Below are 16,688 nucleotides of genomic sequence, written 5' to 3'. Positions count from 1 at the left end.
AAAAGCAGAGAAGTCAGAATTCATCAGAGAAAGGCAGGAGGCAATGAGATGCCATGACTGTGCTGCAGTTGGGTGGGCAGTCGCACGTTCACGAAGGGAGCTTAGGGCTGCATGCAGAAGAGTTTAATCAGAAGCGTTTAATCTGTACTGCCATCTTTCCACAAAACACCTTGAGTTTGAACCCAAGGAACGAAAATGCCCCCGAATGCTTTGCAGCTGGGTGTATGGGATGACAGACATGGCAGTGAGATGAGTGCCTCAAGTCCACCTCAGCCCAGTGCTATCCACCCTGTCCCATCCACAAACATGCCCCAGGGGGTGTGCATTGACGTGCAAGCCCCTTGTGTCTGAACAGGGGCAGGTGTGCTCTTTGGCATGTGAGCTAGAGGTTAGCAGCTCTGTACGTAAGGCTGTGCAGGAATCTAGGGGCTCAGCTGCACAGCTGTGTGTGGAGGGGAAAGAAAGCGGATGCTTGGTTTTGCACTCATTTCTCAGAGGGAATGTTAACATGAGTTCAATCCAGATGTAGTTGGTTGTTTTTTCTACACAAGCTTTATTTTTCCTGTGTTTGGTATGTTTCATTAGATGGCTGGGAGAGATCATCTCATTTCCTGCTCTTTCTGAATGATCTCCATATAACCCATCTTTAATCCCTCCTCCACTTTCTTGAACATCCTTCTTGAGTACTTTGCTGCTCTTTATTCCAACATTATCCAGGCTCCCCTGATGCAGCTTAAAAAAAGCCCGTTGCTTTTCTCTCTGGCATACAGGAGGGAGTTTACTCCTTTTGTCTCTGCAGATACTTTTTCTGTATTGAAGCCTGTGGTGGTTCCCTCCAGCTCTCTCTTCTCTAGGCTATACCTGCCAGCTCTCACTCAGGTCCAGGGCTTTCTTGCAGGGCGACCTACAGAGTGCATGCTGCTGAAATTTGGGAATTTGGGGCTACGTGAACCTTCCATTCACTCACAGCATGCTCTCAAAGTTGACATAGCCTCCTTTTCCTCAATTTTCTTTTTTCTGGAAGTGGAACAATCGTGTTGTTTTCCCATTCTTTGGTAGCATTGAAGTGCAAAGGGTAGGAAGGAGGTGCAAACTGAAGGGCTGGGGAAGCTGGGTGTGCTGTTGTGTGATGTCTTGTGTTGCATTGTGAGTTGCGATGAAGTGATGTGAGTGAAGATGTGCTGAACAGTGCATTCATACTGATGGCAAACAACTGATGGTGTGTGTGGCTCTTAAATGCAAAGAAACTGGTGTGTCAGCAACACCTTCATACCAGCTGTCACAGGGCAATCCAGGAGCTTTGTTGTTTGCTTATGGCTGTATTTGAACTGTATGTAATCTGCTCATCTGTTAGTAACGTAAAATCATAAGGTATGGTGGGAGCTCACCGCGTGTGACATTCGCTCTGATGTAGTCCTAAAATTTCACGTTTGAGAGTAAATTTCCAGCCCAAAAATGAACTTAGCTGCTCCCAGCATTGCGTATCTCAGAGCTGGGTCCCGTGGAGGAGATTGATGATGTTTCTGCACAGAAGAGGTGCATTAAACAGCCCGTTAATCTCTCAAGTGGACTGATATCAAACCCACACCATGAATTGCTCCTCCAGACCATTTGTCCTGATGTTACTGCTAGAACCAACCTCTCATGGTTATAACAGAAAGCCAGGGCATGGCAGAGTGGGGTCACTGTGTCCTTACCATGAGCACGTCTGGCTGGAGTCAGGCTTGGCCAGCTGTGGGTGGGCTGGAAGAGAGGTGCAGGTGCCTCGCTCAGCATCAGCCATCGACAGGGAGTGCTTTGCTGCAGTAATGAGGGATCCAAAGCCTTGATGCTTATCACTGTCAGCTTGAGTGGCAGAGGCAGCCTCATTAACGTTGGTGTATTGCCAGCTGCAAAGCAGCTTTCTGGAAGGAGCACTGCAGCCAGGTCTGCCTGTCACTGCAAGATCTATTCTTACTTCTCGAAATCTCATCTGAAAATGACAGGGTGTGTTCCATGCCAGAGTGGTAACAGCCTCAGAATGATTCTCTCTTTCTCAGAGTGGGTCTTTTAACACAAAGGACCTGTAATTATTTTCTGCCTCCCTCTCTGATGCCTTCAGGGCTAAATCATGGGCTAGGGCTGCATCTTCACCTGAATGATGGTGGAAAGCTGCGAGGCGGAGCCAGGGTGTGTAATGCAGACATGGTACCATGAAGCTTCTGGTCTGGTGTTCAGAGCAGGTGGCCAGAATCCACCTTCTGTTTGTGAGAGTTGTCCTGTGGTGGGTTGGGTACCCCGTGCACTGCTTGACTGGAGCTGACAGTACTGGGAGTAATCCATCTTCCTGACCTGATGCTGTATTCCTGTATTTTTGACCACATCAGTGATTTCTCCAGACATTTAAATGGCTGTGTTTTCTCATTTTTCTTCTTGTGCGATAGAAAGCCTTACCCTGTCTAGAAATATTACTGAATTGGAAGATTTTTCATCTAGTTTAGCTAAGGAGGTGCCTGTCACTAATGCTTTTCTATTCTGTCTTCAGACCAACAGGAATTCCTGGAAGCAATGAGCCATACAACCTGGGAATGGTGACAACCCACGGTCTGGAGACTTCCCATGCAGATACGTTTAGCAATATTTCAAGGGAAGGGACTTTAATGGTGAGAGAGGTAAGTTGTAAAACAAAGATTTCCATGGAGCATCTTCAGGAGGTTTTGCCCATGTAAGCACAACAACTCACAGTGCTGTGTGTCCGGAACACAAAATGACTGAGTAAATTGTGCTCGTTAGTGCTCTCCTAATGCAATTTACACTCAGCAAATGTGACAAGTGCAGATGTTTCTCAGAACTACAAACAGCAGTGAATAGTAATGCCGGAGCACAGCGGGGTGAATGCTCACATAAACAACTCTACTGTAGTCCCAGTATAGCTCCAAGCAACAGGAGTTATCTTTGGTTTAGAGTGCATTTTTGGAGTCAGGCCCGAAGCTCCCCCAGGGCTTTGCAACCTTTACCACCATACAGCTGTAGGAGGCGTTCAGGAGATGTGGTGTTTTGGAGGCTTTATGTGGGGCTGCAGGCAGCCAGTGCTGCTCAGGAGGATTAAGCCAGTTGGCTGGAAGGCTGAGTGCAGCTTCCATCAAACCCAGACACTGCAGACATCGCTGCTGCTTTCCCACTCAGAAATCTTGGCCCAGTGCCTTTGCCGTATTCTCAGAGACCACATCTCCTTGTTGTCCCAACCTTCCCTGCTCCTGGGAAGCACAGTGCTAACACAGCAGCACAGCTTGGTCATTTCTCATCGGTGGTACTGAAAAAAGAGGCAGGAGAAGGTATGTCCTGTTGGTTGAGGAAGACCTTCCCCAGTGTTTCTTCATTTTGTCCTGTAACATGCTGGTGGTGCCATTGGAAACAAAGACAGGTAGCAGGTCATTACAAGAAAGAAGTTTCCAAAGAAGTTATAGAGTGTTTTTTGCAGGTTCAGAAATGCACAGCTCACCTGGTCCTTTACCTGTTCTAATCAGAGACCTCTGAAGCTTGGTCAGCCCTGTGCACATCCTTGTGGCTGCAACACTGAAGAGGCTGAGTAAGAAAACAAGTCAGGCATTTCTGAAATGAGGTTGGATTGCATTGCAGCCATAATGTGCCAAGCCAGTGAAGCTGTCAGCTAGACCAAGACTTACAGGAAGGTTTAAAAGCCACAGGAAAGATAAGCAGGAGGGGAAATCTCTTTGGGAGGAGAGAATGTTCTAAGACACCCAGCCCGTGATGCAGGGTGCTCACTGTGTTCTTCTGACCACAGCTGTCTCAGCCAGAGGAAGGGCTCGCTGACCTCCAGGGACTTTGGGCGAAGGCTTACGTGCCACCCTGCACAGTCAGGATGGTGAGGTGCTTGGAAGATGGGGTAATAGTTGATAGATTAATGTTGTCAGAGCAGACCGATAAGTTGCTGAGCCTGTTTCTGAGGAATTTTTTCACTAATCCTGATAGGTGGCAAATTCTCTAACAATCTCATTGTACCCGAGTTCATCAGAATGGCAAATACCTCAAAACAATGGGCAGGGAAGGGAGAAGTTTCCTAGCACCTGCCTCACATGAGGTTGAGATTGAAAGGAGGAATGTATTGGAATGGCTGAGTGCTTGCTTGACATGGGCAACTGTAGTCAGCATTCACCTGAGAACACCCCGGGAGGTTTTCTCTGCAGACAAGTCATTCCTAGTGATGCTGCAGGGAATTCTGTGCACAGAGCAGGATGTGAGTAGCTCTGCCACTGCAGGCGAGGGCGATGCTGTCACTGTTCACTGCTGTTTTGGGTTAAAGAAACATGCAACGGGGACTCTGTTGGCATTTGCGGTCAGGCTACTCGCCGCCGTAGCAGTGAAAAGCCATTAAAGCTCACGCTGATCAGGGGACAGATTCTGCTGTCACTGTGGCTAGTGGCAGTGTGGGACGAGAGCTGGCCACAGGGCAGCCATGGGGCTCGCACCCATGGTGGCGAGAGCAGAATCTGCCTTATGTTCCTTTTCTCAAAACAACGATGATCAGGCTTCTCCTTTTGTTGTAATGTGGCTAATTACTCTGTATTGACTTTGTCATTAACCCTGTCTTTATTTCTCCTGGGGGGGTTTGCCGCTTGCCAGATTGCATGGGGATGGAGACAGCAGAGAGGGTCCTTGTCCTGTTCCTGCTCAGGGAACTGGTGACTGCAGACAACTTGGTTTTGTTGTTTTCTCTTCTTTTTCCCTTTTTTTTTTCCCTTCTCTTTCTTCCTCATGCCTTGTGTTTCTGCAGACCTCTGGTGAAAAAAAGCGTTCTGGCCACGCAGCCAGCAATGGCTTTGCAGGCCACATCAATCTCCCTGATCTGGTGCAGCAAAGCCACTCGCCTGCAGGCACACCGACCGAGGCCCTGGGGCGAGTCTCCACGCATGCGCAAGACATGGACTCGGTGCCTGAAGTAGGTGGTGGGGGCTCTCTGCATTGCTTTAAACAAGTATTAACATCTCTGCCCCGTAAGGGGCCTTTCTGCTTTCTTCCCTCGCTTCCTTTGCTCTTCTCTCTCTTTGTTTCCAGTCCGTGTGGATGAGTGTAGGGAAATGAAAGGGGAGCTGGTGGGTAGTTGGTGTATGGGTTTGTGCCCTGTGGTAGAAGGGCCGGCTTCTCAACCCACCAGCTGAAGTGTTGGTGATGATGGCTTGAATGCTGCAATCTGATGTGAAAGTCCCCATCTTCTCATACCTGGAAATGTAAAAAGAATATGAGCCAGTGGTGCCATTAACATGAACCGGGCCCAGCTTCTACGTGTGCAGTCTCTGAGACTTTGTGATCCCAAAGGTTAAGAAAAACCAAAGCCAATATGGCACACTTTTAACTTTTACCATGGACAAGATGTTACATGTAAGAGAGGGGAACTGGTGTGTCCTGCTGCCACCAGCAGCTGTGGGAAGCGGTCATGTATTTCCCTGTTTCCCCATGAGAAATCAACCAGGTTGGTGTTAAGTAACCCATCTTATTTTTCTTTTTGTTTGGTTGGATATACATTGGTAGTTCTGTCATCCTCTCTCATAGAGATGATGTACTCATTTTACAGTTTGCTTTTACTAGCAGTATAAAAATGCAAATTGCTTGGAATCGTGTGCTGATAAAATGTAAGAACAGACAGTGCCTGACTTGACCTCCAGCTTTTATCCATTTCCTTGCTGCCTTCAGAAGCAGCGCTGAGACAGTTGGTCCTGAAGTAACACCTTCCAGAGTCATCCTGGGACTGCTTAAACATGAGCAGACAGTTTGCAAGAATAGGCTTTAAATATATTCATTTATGGAATACCAGGCAAGAGGAGCTTTTCCATTTCTGAAACTGCATTTTTAGGGCCGACTGAGCAAGGAGTGGGTGTAAGTGGAAAGTTTGGGATTCGGTTCTTCCAGGTGACTCATAAAGCCTGCAGACTGGCAGGCAGTGGCATAGGCACCTTACTTGGAGGTTATCCCTTGTCCTGATTGTGTGGAGACCCCTACAGCCGTGTCTTTGTGGGAGGTGTTGTGTACAGCTGCTCTCATGCAGGGCACTGCATCCACACTGCTGATGTTATCAGTGTTGTGCCCTGTCCCAACGGTGCTGTAGGGTAGTGGAGCTAAAGCATAAGATGTCTCCATTTCCATAAGGATGCTCTTAGGGCATGGGCAAGCAAGCTCTGCCTGTGTTGGCAGGTGGGGTTGGCTTGCACTCTGTGAGACTGCAAATGGATGCTTTAGGGCTCTCTGCTTCAGCCCATCTCAGAGCTGAAGCTGAAGCTAAAGCCCTGCTTATGGTGCCCAGCCATATTAACAGCATGGGCCACAGGTAGGGTGCACTGACAGACACTCTGCATTGTCCTGAAGGTGCATGGATGGGAACTGTGAGAATGTCACACGGAGCAACCTCAGGTCTGTTGGGATAGCTGCAATGAGCTGCACACACAGCTGTGAAAGCCTCCAGAGCTGTATGAGTGTGGGGACTGCAAGGGATGTGTGGGACAGTTGTCAGGCTGCTCTTCCACACTGCTTCCCCCTGTACAAACAGTGCTGCAGTGTGTCAGGAAGGAGTGGGTCTGAAAGGACCAGCACTATCTCACCCTGCAGCTTGGTGCTGTCTCCATAAGCCAAAACAGACGTTTATAATCAATTGAACAGGACCTGAAGGAAGATGAGGGTTTAGTATTTAAATAACAGGCTAGGAAGTTCTTAAAATGTCACCTTCTTAGGAGAAGAACAGCTGAATCTGAGCAAAGAGGGAGGAACTGCTTGGGGGATTGGAAGGAGGGAGTTCATCGTAGTTCACCTGTATGAAAGCACCTGGCTGTCAGCTGGAAAGCATCCCTGTAAATACTGAATATTTCTTCCCTCTTTGAGTTGTAGGTGCTTTATGGAAAAGATGCCCAGCACAGGAAAAAAATGTGTATTTATTCGATGTGAAAGAAGCACAGAGTAGCAAGTATATCTCGTGTGTACATATAAGTATATTTGGGCCATGCAGTATATGTAAATCTGGTATCTGTTACTGCAGCCTTCTCTGCCTCAGGCTGCAAGCTCCTTACATGGGTCTCCATTACCATTTTCTTTTTTGAAATCATCCTGTTTCTATGGCAACACAGGGCTGTCTCCAGGCCGTGGGAATGTGGATGGAGGCAGGCGCAGTGCAGAGCTGTGTGCTCACCCACAGCATGCAGTGCTGCTGGGGATGGGCTGGGGGCACTTCTGGGGCTGTTCTGCTCACGTGCCCCTCGAGAAGCCTCAGGCAGGAGTGAGGGTGTTTCCCTTCCTTCTTGGGAGACCTGGTGGCATGATGGCTGAGCAAGGTGTGTTCCCAGTGAGGACAACATCCCAGGGAATTGGGACACAAACAGCCCTGCTGCTGCTGCAGGAAGATTTGATTTTTGCTGCTGTTAGAGCTTTTAATGTAGGTCACAAATAAAGAGCACCCTGGATAAATACTGTGATAGGAGGAATAAGCTGCTCAGCGAGGGGGGAAATCGTTGCACTTGGACTCCCAAGTAAGGATGTCATTTTGCTTGGGAGAAAGCTTAGCCTCGTTTTCTGCCTTAACAAAGCAATGGTTTTAAAAAGAAATCAGTGTGGTGCTGCTGTTTGTTCCTATTTAGATCCCCTTGGTAAAGTGTTGGCTTTGGCATTCACAGAATCGCAGAGTCACAGAATGGCCAGGGTTGGAAGGGACCTCAAGGATCGTGAATCTCCAAACACATGTAGGGCCACCAACCTCCCCATTTAATGCTAGACCAGGCTGCCCAGAGCCCCATCCAGCCTGGCCTTGCACACCTCCAGGGATGGGCAGGGCATCCACAGCCTCTCTGGACAGCTGTTCCAGCACCTCACCACTCTCTCTGTAAAGAATTTCCCCCTGACATCCAACCTAAATCTTCACTCCCTCAACTTAAAACCATTTCCCCTTGTTCTGCAGCTATCAATCCTTTCTAAGAGTTGATTCCCCTCCTCTTTGTAGGCTCCCTTTAGGTATTGAAAGGCTGCAGTGAGGTCACCCTGCAGCCTTCTTTTCTCCAGTTTGAACAAGCCCAGCTCCCTCAGCCCGTCATCATAGGGGAGGTGCTCCAGTCCCCATTCCTTACAATATGTTCAGGTTCAGTTTTCCTGACTCAGAAATGGCCTTTTCTGAAGCCTCACCTGAAACGCTGTAGACAATCTAAAATACTTCCTTGGAACTGCAAGTAACCCATCCCTGCCATACAAGTGACATGTGGTGGAGACCAGAGCTGGGGAGGATGGAGCAGTGTGGGATGTGCTGTGTTCTCACATCTGCATTCCCCGTCCTGTGCTGAGCACTGCAGTGGGGTGATTCATGTGGGGCAGTCACATTAATGGGAGAAGCAACCCCTTGCCACTGACATCCCAGCCTGGGCTTTAAGACAGATGTGCTGTATGCAGAGAAATTGTTCAACCCTGCATTCACTTTTGCCTCTGACACTGCGGCTTCTCCGCTAACCAGTCTGGCTGTGCTGTGCTTCTACTTGCAAGCCGAGCCCGTGGCACTGGGCACTGCTCCCCGTGCCTGCACTTCTTGTTCTCTGCTGCTCCAGAGGCATTCACAAATCCAGTGGAATGTTGTCTGTGATCACGTCTGGGGGAGGAGGAGTAAATGTTCTAAATGTTCGTAGAGGGCTCACAAAGGGCGCCGCAGGGACAGGCACTGTGCGCTCGTTGCAGAGCCACACACACCAAATGTTAGTGTTATTTCTGTGCTCTGAGCTCGGTCTTCCGTCTTTATTTTGCAGTATGGAATGGGAAGTAGCACCAAAGCCTCTTTCACCCCCTTTGTGGACACCAGAGTGTATCAGACCTCGCCTACCGATGAAGATGAAGATGAGGATGAAGAGTCATCTGCTACTGGTAGGAGGCAATGTGACCATTTGTGAAGCCTGAATAACTCCCTTGAACCTCTCAGATTTCAGTTACTCTTGTGTTTGTACCCTTGTGCTTTCCAATTTCCATCCAATTCCTTCTCTCCATCACCAGTGAAATATCCCCAGAAAGAAAGAAGATAAGGAAGTCCACCCATCCCTGTCTGCCTGGGCACCTGGGAGAGTTGTTCCTGGCAGAGCCAGGAGGTGGCAGTCACTCCAAGAAGCTTACAGTTGCTTAGAACTCACTGAAAATAGATGCATGTGGACAGGGTTAGGGTTGGTCATCCCTGTGGGCAGTGCTGGAGGTCTGGGGATGTTCCTTGTTACTGCTTCACTGTTGCTTCCAGCCCATGAGAAAATACTGATGTTACCTCTCAAAACTTGCAGCTTGTAACAGAGTGATGACATCTCTATCAGAAAAAAAAAAAAAAGCAAGAATTTGCTTCCAATCACACCTCACTGTCCTGTTGTTTCCTTGTAAGCACTGTTCACCAGCGAGCTGCTCAGACAGGAGCAGGCCAAGCTGAACGAAGCCAGGAAGATCTCCGTGGTGAACGTGAACCCCACCAACATCCGTCCCCACAGTGACACCCCAGAGATAAGGAAGTATAAGAAGCGCTTCAACTCGGAGATACTGTGTGCTGCTTTGTGGGGTGAGCTCCTGGTCACAGCTCTGTCAGCTGAGACCCTTTGGTATAAGAGTGATGCTTCTTGTCTGTGGGAATGGGAATGCTGCCCTTAGTTACAATTGTCGCTTAGAGATAGCAAAGAATGAGCTTGGGCTGTAATCCTCTGGTGGGCAGCAGCCGTGGCTCCTTGTGCCCATTGGTCTCTCTGTTTCAGGTGTAAATCTGCTGGTGGGCACAGAAAATGGCCTGATGCTGCTGGACCGAAGCGGGCAAGGGAAGGTCTACAACCTGATCAACAGACGGCGGTTCCAGCAGATGGACGTGCTCGAGGGCTTGAATGTCCTCGTGACAATATCAGGTGCTCCTCTCACCCCATCTCTGACCTTCTGGTTCCAAATGTGAGAAATGAGGATGTGGAAATTAGTGTGGGAATCCTGTCGAGGATGGTTGGTCATCAAATCTGGGAAGCTTTTGAGCTGTATCATCATTTCTGTAAAGCTTTTCAATGTCATTGTGAAAAGAGCTTTACTTTTATCTTCCTTGAGGAAAAATAAACATTGGAATCTCAGAGTTTCCCATGCAAACCCAGTAAGGCTGTGCACAGAGAGCTGGAGCTTGGGGCCATTCCTGGGGCTGCATGCTGCTCTGTTACCTCTCGCTGCCTCTGATGGCTGAGTTTCCCTTTGCCAACAGGAAAGAAGAACAAGCTGCGAGTGTATTATCTCTCCTGGCTGAGAAACAGGATTTTACACAACGACCCCGAAGTAGAGAAGAAGCAGGGCTGGATCACGGTTGGGGATCTGGAAGGCTGCATCCACTACAAAGTTGGTGAGTGGCTGGGGCCACTGTGCTGCATGGAGGAATTTGTAGAGTGCCAAGTACAGCCATGAAGTGAGCAGCTGGGAGAGTAAGCAGTGAGAAGAGGCTGTGTGCCCATAGCTCTGAGCCTGGAGGGGGTGATGCTTGTTGGACTGCCCCAGGCTCCTTGCCTGCTCCACAGTACTGGGAATGCCTCCATCACAGCCTGTGTGATAAAATGCCTTGGTAAACATCTTCCAGTTTGTCACATGGATTGTGTGCTGCATAAGTTACAAGCAAAAGATATTTGGAGTCTTTGGGGATTTTTATTCAGTAGTCCTAGATCTGATCTGATGATTTTTCTTGAAACTATGAGTAGACAACAGCCAGAAATACTTTTTCTACTCATCTGTATGTGTTAGATGGATGCTACTATGTGCAAATCAACAGAGAGATAGCCTTAGCAGCTGTTTCTAGAGATAAACTGTGTCATCTTGAAGCAAAAAAGAATGTTTTAAACATCTTTTGTTTTAATTTTAGTGAAATACGAAAGAATCAAGTTCCTGGTGATTGCCTTAAAGAATGCTGTAGAGATCTATGCTTGGGCTCCTAAACCATATCACAAGTTCATGGCATTTAAGGTATGTGTGCCTTGTCACCAGAATATGCTCTGTAACTGTAAACACATGAGGTTTCTGTACTGTGTGGAGTAGGAGAGTGCTTTGCTTATAGTCCATCTCCTCAGACAGCACATCTCTTTGAGGGCCAATGAAGATAAGCACCTGCAGGGTTTCCTTTCAGTCTTGCTGTGCAGTGCCAGGGCTTTCAGACCTCAAGGACACAAACAAAACCACTCCTCAAAAGCATTATCATCACTGTACTTGCCCTGGTAGAAATGTTATGAAGCCCGTGGCTGCAGAGATGTGATATGTGCTGCTTATGGCTACCAGTGGAGCATTAATATCGCTTATCCTGGGAGGCTTCATTGCAGAAGCTGTAGAAAGCTCACCAAATGTCCTTTAATAAAGCAGAGTTGAGGTTTTAGGGGATTTTTTTTAACCTTGTTTGCTTGCTTTAGCCACAGAGAGTGAAATCAGGCTGGTGTTATTTTCCATGTTTGTTTTGCAAGGCGCTCTTCCCTTCTGCAGTGTGGATTCTGTACCAAGAAAGTGCAGGGGAGCGACCCACTGTTTTTCTCTCCCTTTTCATCTACCCCAGTTTCCTTCAGTGAGACCTTTCTCCTACATAACCTGCCAGAGGCTGTGCTGTACTTAGTACTTTAAAGCACTTTTCGTTCTAAGCTCTGTGCAGCAGCAAGTCACAAGGGGCAGTGCCTCCTAGAGACTTCCATGCTGAGTAATCTCATTTTGAATCCTTCCAGAAGAAATGGGCTTATTTGGTATTAGGTCACATTTGCTTTCTCTGAACAAAAGCCAGAATAAATGGGCTGGGTGACGTGAAGAGCTCAGCAGCATTAGTGGAGCTTGGGATCTGTGGGCTTAGTGGGGATGCTGCCCAGCACTCCTGGTGCTGCTCTTCCCATCTGGGTGCTGAGAATCCTCACCTTGCCTTGTAGGCACGGATCTGTTCAGGCAGTTGGAAGTACAGCTCACTGATTTCCTTGCTGGGAGTCAGTACTTGCACAGGGAGCAAGGGCTGCCCCTGGGGAAAAGATCTGTGCCTGACAGGGTGAGCACCTGTGTGCTGGGAAGGCTGGAGTGAGCGGGTGCTTCCCTGGGCATATGACTGAGGAACAGCATGAGGAACAGGAATAATGACACGCTTCATAGGAAGCGCGTTCAAACTAATGCAATTTCAAAACCGTATCAGGGGGCTGCCATGGGGTTTGCTGTTTCTTCTGTGGTACTCACTAAAGGGGTTATAAAAGTCTTTTGCAGATCTCCAGCACAAACCGCTGCTTGTCGATCTCACTGTAGAAGAGGGTCAGAGGCTCAAGGTTATCTTTGGATCACACACTGGTTTCCATGTGATTGATGTAGATTCTGGGAACTCTTACGATATCTATATACCATCTCACGTGAGTACATGGGGGAGCACTGCTCAGAGAGGGGAGTATTTCCTCCCTAGAGCTACCTGTAAAACTCTGGGTTTATTTGCCTAATTTGACTTTGATTCATCAGTCAGCAGCTGCTGATCAGTGTTACTGCCAGGTGTCAATCTTTGGGTGTTGTGATCTGTGTATAATTGCTGACCCTGCTCATCCTTGCTGTGTGAGACAGCTTTGGCAGTAGTGTAAACATGACAGTTTATTCCCCTTCAAGCTTATCTCTAAAAGCCAGTGGAAAAGCTTTGTGGAATGGAATGCGGGTTTTGTGGTTAGTGTGGCTTGGGGTTTTGTTTTCCTAAGGCTTTGCTCCCTTCCCCTTACCACTTCTTCCATTCAATGTAATTCTGACTTGTAGGGTGTTTATTTTAACTGCAGATTCAGGGCAATATTACTCCTCATGCCATTGTCATCCTGCCTAAAACAGACGGGATGGAGATGCTTGTGTGCTACGAGGATGAAGGTGTTTATGTGAACACCTACGGACGGATAACTAAAGATGTGGTGCTCCAGTGGGGAGAAATGCCTACTTCTGTGGGTAGGTCAACCCTTCCTCTTCGCCTTTGTAAAGTAGAAATGACATAAGGTGCAGAGTCAAGCGTGCTCCTTATTTGGGATTTTGTTTATCAAGGGAAATTTCTCTCAGCCAGGTAAGAGATGTAGTTGCCAGATGTCTGTAGTTTGGTTCTGGACAGTAAAAGCAAATGACTTTCTGAAGATACTAACTGTGCTTTATCCCAAGTATAAACCCTTACATTGGTGGGGTACTGTGTTGACTGGAGTTAGCGCCAGATGGGAGCTGGGAGGGCCTGGGTTGCTCAGCCCCATGGCCTGTGCAGGTGGGTCACTGTCCCAGCTCCTCACCTGCAGAAAGCAGAACTGATCTGTATTCCCCTTAAATGCAGGATTACTTCTGGATTAAAACTGTTATGTTAAGGCTATTCAGCAGAGCTCTGTAATTCACCTGCAAACACTTTGAATTCCTACCCATGGTGTAGTATTGAGCTCAGCACACATAGTAACACCTACCAAACGTTTTGTTTCGACAGCCTACATTCATTCCAATCAAATAATGGGCTGGGGAGAGAAAGCTATTGAGATTCGGTCAGTGGAGACGGGACATTTGGACGGAGTATTTATGCACAAGAGAGCTCAAAGATTAAAGTTTCTATGTGAAAGAAATGATAAGGTAAGTCCACTGCAAAATTTGTATCCGTGCTTTAAGGTAAAACCGATCAGTTTTAGACAGTCTAGTTTGTCTTGGGGTTAATAAGTAATTAAGCTCAAGGTCTTGTTTAATAAACGGTGCCCATAAGTCCCATCCCAGTTAGTTTCCTTCAGTGGACGAAGATCTCAGCCTGTCAACAAATGCTCTTCTACTTCAGACTGATGTCCCCACGGACTTAGCTTGAATTCCTCTCAAATGTTGCATCTGACCATTAGCAGTTGAGGCCACCAAATAAGCTCTGCAAAAGTTGAGAAATGGTAGTGCTAAGGTTGTGTGACAGCCCTGATTTGAACGGAGGTATAGAAACATTATGATGCATTTTCAGTTCAGATGCAGTTTGTGGTCGTAAAGTGTTTTCTCTTTTCTTTTAGACAGCACTGATAAACGCTGTTCTGCAGGGGCAGCAGAGCCGTGTGTGTAAAGGCACTTGCATCATAAAATTGTATGGCTGCATGGATGAGCCCTGCCTTGGGTGTTGCTGAGGTGTGAAGGTGCACGGGGAATGAGGGAAGGAGGATTGTCTGGAGGAAAAGGAAAGTTCTCATGGCAGGGGTAGTTGAATACTGAGGTCTGTTTTCAGCCCTGATGTCTGCTGTCAGTCTTTCCTGTGGCACGGGGTTTCACCAACATAAATCAAGACCATGCAGTAGGGAATTGTTCTGTGAGGAGCACAGGCACAAAGCACATGCAGGCACTGATTGCTCTGTCGCCAGAGTAGGGTTTAATAACATGCAATAAATAGGATTGGAGGCTGCAATTGGTTTATTTAGTTGGCCTGCCTGTTCAATGATTTAAAATTAGGACCTGTGGAAGCGTTCCCTTAAATATTTGCACACGATGACTTATTTTTCAAGACTTCTGCTGTGGTCCAGCAATGGTGGACACAGAAGAGCCTTCTTCATAGAGAGGCCCAATACTTCTTTGTGCCTTGAATGTATTGAAGGAAAGTTTGGGTTTTCCCCAATTTAGCTTTCGGAAGATGCTGAAATAATATAAAAAACTTCTGCAAAGAAAAGCATTTCAATCTGAGGCAGTTAAGCACTGTGTAACACAGTGTGTGTGTGAGTATTGACCCAAATGGTTAACGTTTAGCAAGATATAAATCACTGAAAGCAGTCGTATTAACGTTGCACAATAAGTAATGCTGTGGCAGTAACGTGATAAACGTGGTATTTGTAGACTATTCCAAACCTTGCTCTCTGCAGTGGTGATAGCAATGGAGGCGTTGTTACACGCTCGCTTTGAAGTGGTTGGGATTTGAGCTGTGATGCGTGGGCTCACGGGGCTGGATCCTTCCTGGGCTGTGTTGTGCCCACTTTGAGCCACTTCCCCAGGCTGGGCTCCATGCCTCCAGCAGCTCCAGCAGCCTTTCTGCCCAGATTGTTAAGCCCAGTGTAGCACCATGACTGCAGTCACCCAAAGAAATGAGCAGGCGATGAGGTTTAGGCAGAGGAAACTGCCCAGCCGTGGCTTCCCTCGTCCACGAGAGTTCAGATTATTTCTCATCATCATAAAAATCATCAGCATTCACTGAGGTTTTTTCCCCCCGTCTCCAAACAGGTATTTTTCGCGTCGGTCAGATCCGGAGGAAGCAGCCAAGTATTTTTCATGACCCTCAACAGAAACTCCATGATGAACTGGTAACAGAAGAGCCCTTGGCACTTACCTTCGTGGCATTATTTCTAATTTAAAGGACATTAAACACGTGGACTAACACTGTAGAGGCAGATGCGGAGGGCCCTGAGGATCACCGCTCCCCACGCTCCCCTGCCGCCCTGGGGAGGGCTCGGCACGCACCCCGCGCGTGGCTTGGGATAGGGAAACCACCTCTGGAGGTCTCCCGATTACGCTGTGTTATAGTGGGTTATGAGGTTGTTTTCTTTCTTTCTTTCTTTCTTTCTTTCTTTTTTTTTTTTTTTTGTTTGGTTTTTTTTTTTGTTCTTCCCAGTTTTTCTTTGTCCCCTACTTTGTAAGAACGGGGAAAGAAACCGTGTCAAAAAGTCTGTTTTTAATTCTGTCTGCCTGCTAGCATCAAATATATAGTATGTTGTAAAGTTACCAATTAAATCTGGTGAGAGACAGCACAATAAATGTACCTTTTATCTTTGTGATGAAGGCCATAACCGTATAGCTGGGTAATTTTAGAAGTCTTTTGCCTTCACCAACATTTACATGTTGCTTTTGGCAGCAACGGCTTAACAGATTTTTAAAGAAGAGAAAAATAATAGGTTTTTTTCCCCTCTTTTGGGAAATGGATTTTAAATGGCTAAACTACTAGCCTTAGACTAATAAAAATCAGCTACCATTTTTGTCAAGTCTGTCCATCCATATTTCTATATGGATCTTCACATGATGCTGTGTCGTGATAGGGACAGCGGTGCCGTTTGATGCCGGCGGGAGAGGGCTGGGATGGAGGGGGGCTGGGGGGCCTCAGGCACCCATCCCATGGAGGGGCAGCCGGCGTGGGGACGGGCACAGAGCGAGCCGCCCGCTGTGCTGCTGATGGGCTTGTAAAGAGCTTAACAATATTTATGTGCGTGGTTCCTTCGGCCAAGGGTCTGAATCTATACTCGTTTTCTGCCCCCCCACCCCCCCGTGCTCCCTACGAATTACCCAACATACAGTGAAAGACGACATCTGTGCCGAAATGTGTGTGTGTTTAGTTCGGGTTGAATCGTGTCCTTATAAACTCTGCTCAGTTGATTTACGTTTCAGTGCGTATCTGGGGTTTTCTTTCTCAGTAGCTGCAAGCATGGCCGCTGTGGTATTGGGGTGTCGCATAACAAGGTCTGTGTTGCTGGTTTTAACCTACCTCGTTTCGTTTGGGTTGTTTTTTTTTCGTTTTGTTTTCGTTTTGTTCCGTTGTTTTGCTGTTGATCACAGCACTGTTACCTCCAGCGACATATAGAGAGCTTAACTGGCAATCTTGGTGTACTCAGTAACGATGGCTTTATTAAAAAATGATTAAATCAACAGGACTTGGTCAAACTCGAATCTTTATCCAGGGCGAAAGCGTTGCTCAGCAGGGATGGGATGGGGTGGGATGGGATGGGATGCTCTGCCCACAGTGGTAC

General features: G+C 47.5%; 1 protein-coding gene across 6 annotated transcripts in view; it reads left to right on the top strand.

The window, feature by feature from the left end:
* Window positions 1–16,587, top strand: part of TNIK (TRAF2 and NCK interacting kinase) — a 138,225-nt gene extending 121,638 nt beyond the window's left edge. For 5 of the 6 annotated variants that reach the window (XM_048954357.1, XM_048954358.1, XM_048954360.1 and 2 more), the window contains 11 exons: window positions 2,525–2,651; window positions 4,775–4,939; window positions 8,766–8,880; window positions 9,377–9,547; window positions 9,738–9,881; window positions 10,217–10,351; window positions 10,862–10,962; window positions 12,210–12,359; window positions 12,765–12,924; window positions 13,436–13,575; window positions 15,175–16,587. In XM_048954357.1, coding sequence (XP_048810314.1) covers window positions 2,525–2,651; window positions 4,775–4,939; window positions 8,766–8,880; window positions 9,377–9,547; window positions 9,738–9,881; window positions 10,217–10,351; window positions 10,862–10,962; window positions 12,210–12,359; window positions 12,765–12,924; window positions 13,436–13,575; window positions 15,175–15,258 — 1,492 coding nt within the window. In that variant the 3' untranslated portion in view covers window positions 15,259–16,587. The remainder of the gene's footprint in view (window positions 1–2,524; window positions 2,652–4,774; window positions 4,940–8,765; window positions 8,881–9,376; window positions 9,548–9,737; window positions 9,882–10,216; window positions 10,352–10,861; window positions 10,963–12,209; window positions 12,360–12,764; window positions 12,925–13,435; window positions 13,576–15,174) is intronic. The other variant, XM_048954359.1, reaches the window with a different exon arrangement.
* The last annotated feature ends 101 nt before the right edge of the window (window positions 16,588–16,688 follow it).

This window comes from Lagopus muta, chromosome 9, assembly GCF_023343835.1.
Source record: "Lagopus muta isolate bLagMut1 chromosome 9, bLagMut1 primary, whole genome shotgun sequence".
In the NCBI taxonomy this organism is placed as follows: Eukaryota; Metazoa; Chordata; class Aves; order Galliformes; family Phasianidae; genus Lagopus; species Lagopus muta.
The sequence above is the reverse complement of the archived record's forward strand: the minus strand, read 5'-3'. Positions and strand labels throughout refer to the sequence as shown.